Genomic DNA, 6,438 nt, shown 5'->3' with positions numbered 1-6,438 from the left:
AGTGTGAAATTTTCCCCGCCAGTGGCTGTGCAGTGATGTCGGCCAGCGCCTTCAGCACCCTCGGATGGAGCTCGTCCGGGCCTGCCCGGCTGGAGGCTGAGCACACCTGTTGTAGGAAACTGTGAGGAACCTACATCCTTTTTTTTTCCGGTACAGGCTTCAGCACTGTCACCCTTGCTTCTGCTGTGGCCACGCTGGACAAGAGCAGTGCACTTTGCATTGGACTACCCCTGCAAATTCTGGGAAGCCAGCCCAGGCAGCCTGCGCACATCCATTTCCTTAATGTTGTTTTTGGCAGGGAGCCAACAACACCTGTGCCCTGGAGACTGTGTTGGCTTCCGGTTTGCTGGTGTGTGTGGCCAGTCCTGCCATCCCTGGGTATGCAGCATGCCTGGGGTAGCATAGCAGCCAGACTTGCTTCCCGGCGGCAGAAGCAGCAGCTGCTTCTGGCTTTTGCTACTGCTAGACATGGCCTTGCTGCCCAGGTACCCTAGCAAGTCCGTCCTGCATCTGCTGCCAGGGTTGGGAACGATGCAAGCAGGGTGCACAGCTGGACAGATGGGATGGGGCCTCAGGCAGCAGTGTTTGGGATCGTGGGGCTGTGACAGCGCAGGACCGGGGCCAGGGCTGTGCTACACTGTGCTGCCCGCATGGCCTTGCAACGGGCATGGGTTCTGCAGGCAGGGACGGGCATGTAGGGGCAGCAGGTTGCAGCTCTTCCCTGGGCCCTGGCCCCGCACTGTCACCATGCCAAGATCCCAGACGTGTCCCTGGATGCAGCTCCCTGCCTGCCCACGCCCCCATCCCATCCACCTGGCCATGCACTCTGCCTGCGTGGATCCAGACAGACCCCAGGATCGCTGGGCAGTGATAGCTTGGGGTCAGGGCCCAGGGTAGAGCCACGACCTGCTCCCTGCACCTGTCGCAGGGCCATGTGGGCAGTGAGTCATGGCTCTGGCCCTGTGCTGTCACCGCCTAACAGCCCCAGCCCCACCTGCCTGTCCTGCTCCCAAACACCACTCCCCGCCCAACACGTAAGGAGTTCACTAAAACTCCCAATGTAACCCACGGCCCCAAGTAATGGCCCACCCCGGTTTAGGCCGTGGACGTGTCTTGCTGAGCCTTGCCAAGCAGTACGTAGCAGCAGAGATGCTCGTGCACCATACCCATCTCCTTGACTTGACAGACCTGGAGTCTGCCTGCCAGTCCACTGTGCAAGACCTGTCCACTTGTCCAGGCCTTTCCTGTAGAAAATGGCTTGCGTGAGGAGCATTTTAGATCAGGGTTGAAGCCCATAAATGTGTTGGAATATTAAGCTGCAAATGCTCCCTAAACTTGGGGACAGACACGTTAATAGGTTCGGTGTCTCCCACAAGTCCTATCAATATGTGTCAAACAGATCAATACTTACCATGAACTGGAGAGGTTTTTAGCAGGCTCATGCATCAGGAGGCCAGTGGGAGGCTGTGGTGGGTGACAGCAAATATCTATAGGTGCAAACTGGGGTGTAGATTGTGCAAACCTATGGTTTCTATAGGTGCAAGCCAGCGTTAACAACTGGGTTCTTCAGAAAACTAGTGGGTGACTGGTGTTGTCAAGAGATGCCCCTGACTTAAATTTAGACCCAGAAACAGATGTCTTCGATGTGGGAAAGACGTGTGGAGAACTCAGCGAGGGAAGCATTTTCCTGAATCTTAAAGGGATCCTATTGGATTTAAACAGTTGACCCTTCCCTTATAAACTTTGAAGCAGTGAGAAGCCAAAGGGAACCTGACTGCTCATTGTGTCCAAGGGGTTAACAAACGACCTCAATAATGACAAATTCAGTTTTATAAGTCCTAGTAATTAGAGTTGCTGGTAACATGGCTAGTGCTTTCCTTACAACTAGGTTCCCCTTTCACTGTCCATTTTCACAAGTTGCCCCTGGTCACTATAAAAGCCTCACGATCTGCACTTGCAATAGTGATAGAAAAGTGGGTTGCATTGAGAGACCAAAGTGAGGAGCTGCGGACAGGAGCACCACGCAAGAGGGAATCCTCTGTCATTGAACTCTGGGCTTGTGTTTACAGTGCATTAGCCCGTGCGTAAAAAAGATCACACCACCAATTTAAATTGCAGCTGGATTCACACGAATTTTGAGATTATCACTTGCTAAACCAAATTCATTTGCTTTAGCTTGCAGATTCGCTGGTTCCCTTGGAGATTAAGCCTGGCATTTCCTTAGCAACAGTTTCTGCTGTGCTGCATACTAAGGACAACAAGCACGTGCTCCAGGTACTGTACGACGGGGAGGGCAGCAAGCCATCTCTACGTGGGGTCTCCTTGGCATCTGGGGGCCCAGCTCTTCCCATGCAGCAGCCCCTTTAGCACCTCTGCCCACACTGCAGCAGACTCCTTGTCAGCCTCTTCCTCCTGGCTTGTGCGTGTGAGGCTGGCGTCTTTGATGAATGGTACTTTGAATGGAGAGTAGGGTGCCTATAAATCTCTGCACTCCTTCTCCTGGCAGTGTGCCTGGCTGAGATAAAAGGGGAAGAGGGATTATTCGGAAAGAGAGACTGCAAATTACAGCGGTGTCTTTCCCCAGCACAAGCACCAGGATCAGTATGATTTAGCCTTTCACGGAGTCACTGATGAGGGTCATAAAGGACAGCTGGCCTGAAAACATTTGGTGGGGGAGATAGGGTTCCTTAAGAAGCCCCCTTCTCCTAACATCAGATCCTACAGAGGAACGTGAAACAAGGTTTTCCCAGGGTTAAGTGAGGAAGGCATCCTTCCTCCCCCTCCTCACCACCTCCTTCAATAGCTCTGCAGCTCCTGCACCGTTGCTTTGTAAAGAGGGCTGGTGTCTGGTCTGGCCACAAAGCGGCAGAGCAGCTGGTCCATCCTTACCACGTTTTAAACTGTAGTGCCCCACGGGGGAGCCCCATGCCACTCAGCTCCCACAGATGCCGGGCTGAGAAGTCCCTGCAAACCATGGCACAAATCTTGCCCCTCGTTCCTGCCCAGGGTCTATTACATTTGAGAGAAGGGCATAGTACGCCACCAAACCCTGGCGGGATACTCTTACACTGGACCCTTTAAGGCAGTGTCTGCACATGAGAAATGAGACTTGTGTAGACAACATTTTGCTAACATGCGGCTAGAAATGTGGAATTCCTTAATGCTGGTGGTGGCAACAGCACAACAAGCAAACTTCACATTCGTGCACCCTTATATCCTCATAATACAAGGATCCCAGTTAGTCCAAAAGACAGTCGGGATGACTGGCACCTCCAGCGCACACTTGCATTCACATCTTGGTGGTCTGCCCCCTTCCTTCACCTTGCACAGGTTGGGGGTTTTTTGTCCTGCTGTCACTAAATCAGTCTACAAACAGTTAAATTGGTCCAGCCCTCTCATCTGGACATGTTGTACCAGAATAATAGCGCTTATCGGTATAGCTTAATCCTCCCATGGGAATTGCTACAAAGAGCTGCAGAAGCTGTAAAGATAACCTTAGGTCCAAATCTGCAAACACTTACACAGCACCACTGAATTCAAGGAGCTGTCTTGCCTGCATAAAATTGCTTGTGCACACAGATGTTGGTAGGACTGGGGTTTAGCAGGCAAACTGGTTTTAAAAAAAAGTCGCTCTGGTGAAGCAAACCCAGAAGTTTCATGCTTTGCATCAGCCTTTGAACGGATGAGGACCCCCAACATGAGGTGAGAGGCCCAGCCCAGCCTGTTGCTTGTTATAGTAGTACAGCCGTGCCTGTGGGGTCTCTGGTACTACTGTCTCCTCATTCACGTCCTTCCTACAGACTCGTATGTGATTCCAGTGAGGGATAAGTTACAAACCCCCGTAACAACAGGACACTTGCTCTGGGTTTACTAATGCATCCAGACTTCACTGCACCTCTTATATTCTAAAGAGCTGCCATACTGGGTCAGACCAGCATCCTGTCTCTCTCAGCAGCACAGAGCAGGCGCACAGGTCTTCGTGCAGGGGCTGTCCAGACAGATATGCCTCTACCCCTGTCTGCCTTGCATCTCCCAGCACTTAGACTCTTCAGGCTATGGTTTGCTTCATTTTGCCTTGTACAGCACACATTATAGTTCTCTCCTTTCGCTGCCCGTTGCTCCCACATGCATGCCCCCACCTGCCGCCAGGCTGTCATAAGCTTCCTGTGTTAATGGCGCTCTTCTCCTTTAGCTGCCTCCAAAACCAGCTCAGCCCCCAGCCAGCAAGAAGAGAAAGCGGGTGAACGACGACCTGCCGGAGTGCAAACCATTAAAGCCACTTCTGAGCGGTGCCATCCCTGTGGACCAGTTTGTACAGGCGCTGGAAAAGGTAATAAGCTGCTTTTGCAGCCTATGAGGTTCGAGTAGATTTTCCCAAAGAGACATTGTTCTTCTTTGGGAGAGGAACGATTTAGAGTAGCCCGCCGGAGAATAAAAAGAGGGACTGTTTAAATTGAATCATGCCAGGGTTGTTATTCAGGAGAAAAACCCCTCAAGGGAAGAGACGGAAGGCACTGTATGCCAGTCATCGTCAGACTAGATTGGGCAGACTCCTGAGATGTCTGGTAAGGATCAGCTCTGCCTCTTGAAAGTGCTGAGCTGTTGACTTCTCTTCTATTATTCTGTAAATACCTTTGCTTCATGAAGTTTAAAACTGTCCAGAGACTAGAGGTTTTTGGTCATATTTTATTGTACTAACCAGATAGTTGGGAGAGGTGTTAGACGACAAGCTTTTGGACGCATACTGCCCCTTCTCAGATCTGGGCTAGATGTCCAAAAGCTTGTCTGACATCTCTCCCAGCTACACAGCTGGCCCAGTAAAAGATATGACCAAAAAAAAATCCTTGCCTCTCGTATTTCCTGGCTAATTAAGGCTACAACACTCCAACCCGAATAAAACTTTCCAGAACTTTATGCGCGTTCAGTAGAAATCTCCTGTAATGGTATCCAGCAGCGATCCTTTCTGAAGCTACAGCAGTGCTTCCTAAACTGACATCCTCAAGCTAGCACTGGAAGCCTCAAGGCAAATTAATCTTCCTTCCACACGTCCTCCGTTGATAGGTAGATTACATATCTCCCGTTGGCTTTCCGATGTGTGGAGGGGAGGAAAGGACCTATCAGTCAGTTTTACTGCAGCGTCAGGCACTTCATGGGCAGCTGGGATTCACTCCTGAAGAAAATCTGTGCATTTCTTTCTCCCTCCCTTTACTGCAGTGTCCCCAGCTGTAAAATGGGGATAATATTTGGCATGCGTCTCGGAGGGGTTATAATCAGTGCTAATGCTTATAAAAATCTTAGCGTGCTTGACAGCAGCTTTTAGGCACAGATCTCAAGTGCTCTGAGAGAGCATCTGTTGAACTGTGTATTTGATGCCTTTTCTTAAATGGCAGTAACATGCGGATGTGTGTGTGTCTCTCCCTCCAATGCCTCATCCGTAGCATGGTTTCAGTGACGTGAAGGTGGAGGACACGGCAAAGGGACACATCGTACTGCTGCAGGAGGCAGAAACCCTCATTCAGATAGAGGAGGACTCGACGCACATCATCTGCGACAACGACGAGACTCTCCGGGTGAAGCTGCGGGACTTGGTTCTCAAATTCCTTCAGAAATTTTAGCCCCTTCCTGTTGAGCTCCAGCCCTTCATCACGAGGAAAGCCAAGCAAGCCCGTGAGGTGACAGTGGCACACCAGGGAACCAAATGCAACACTTCCCACTGGGGGAGCCCGGGGAGAGCCCTTTGGGTACACCTTCTCCCTCCCGAGCAAAATGGGAGGACGTTTTTTAAATATGCTGTTTTAATTTGAACCCGTTTTGGAGCATTTCAGAGCCAATTCCCTTGCTGTAAATTTAGGTTCGGGAGCCCTCCAGCAGTCTGATTTGCAAAAGAAAATGCATATGTTCCAAGTATGAGCCATCAAGGTGAAAATTGTTCGCAGAAACAAATATCCCAGCATGTCACAGAGAACAGTGCTAGCCCCCAGTCTTCTGTGTGGAGAAGCTGGAGTCACGTGTGGTCCCAGCTGAGCCCAAGAAGAGGGGGATATGTATTATTTATTATTCCCTGAGCCCAAGGTTTCCAATAAACGCAGGTGTCTAGCGCTGGGCTCCCAGCCTTGTAGAAAGACACTTTGTTAAACAGTGTGGTTTATTTTCCCCTCCAAAGTGTTGAGCATCCAGTAGCTCCCACTAAAGCCACTCTCTCCCTCTCTCTTAACTCTTGGCTGAAATCTGAACAGCCATTTAAACAGTTTCATCCAGGTAAGAGTTTGTGAAGCTCATCCCTTCCCTGCTACAGTTGGGGTTGAAACTTGGTCAATAATGTCACTTTTGAAAGGAGCAGATTTCTCAGATGATATGGACATGTTATTTTAATAGTATTTTTATATTTGTTTGGTGTTAAAAAATTAAAAAAAGGACATAAGACTACAAAGAAGAGCG

General features: G+C 50.1%; 1 protein-coding gene across 2 annotated transcripts in view; it reads left to right on the top strand.

The window, feature by feature from the left end:
• Positions 1 to 6,424, top strand: part of INTS9 (integrator complex subunit 9) — an 86,088-nt gene extending 79,664 nt beyond the window's left edge. Inside the window, exons 15-17 of one of the 2 annotated variants that reach the window (XM_006029261.1) lie at positions 2,176 to 2,274; positions 4,193 to 4,330; positions 5,439 to 6,424. In XM_006029261.1, coding sequence (XP_006029323.1) covers positions 2,176 to 2,274; positions 4,193 to 4,330; positions 5,439 to 5,615 — 414 coding nt within the window. In that variant the 3' untranslated portion in view covers positions 5,616 to 6,424. Of the gene's footprint in view, positions 1 to 2,175; positions 2,275 to 4,192; positions 4,331 to 5,390 lie in introns of both variants that reach the window. The other variant, XM_025210726.1, reaches the window with a different exon arrangement.
• Positions 6,425 to 6,438: the final 14 nt, after the last annotated feature.

Source organism: Alligator sinensis, unplaced genomic scaffold (genome assembly GCF_000455745.1).
Source record: "Alligator sinensis unplaced genomic scaffold, ASM45574v1 scaffold637_1, whole genome shotgun sequence".
Taxonomy (NCBI): domain Eukaryota; kingdom Metazoa; phylum Chordata; order Crocodylia; family Alligatoridae; genus Alligator; species Alligator sinensis.
This window is presented reverse-complemented; position numbering and strand designations above follow the sequence as displayed.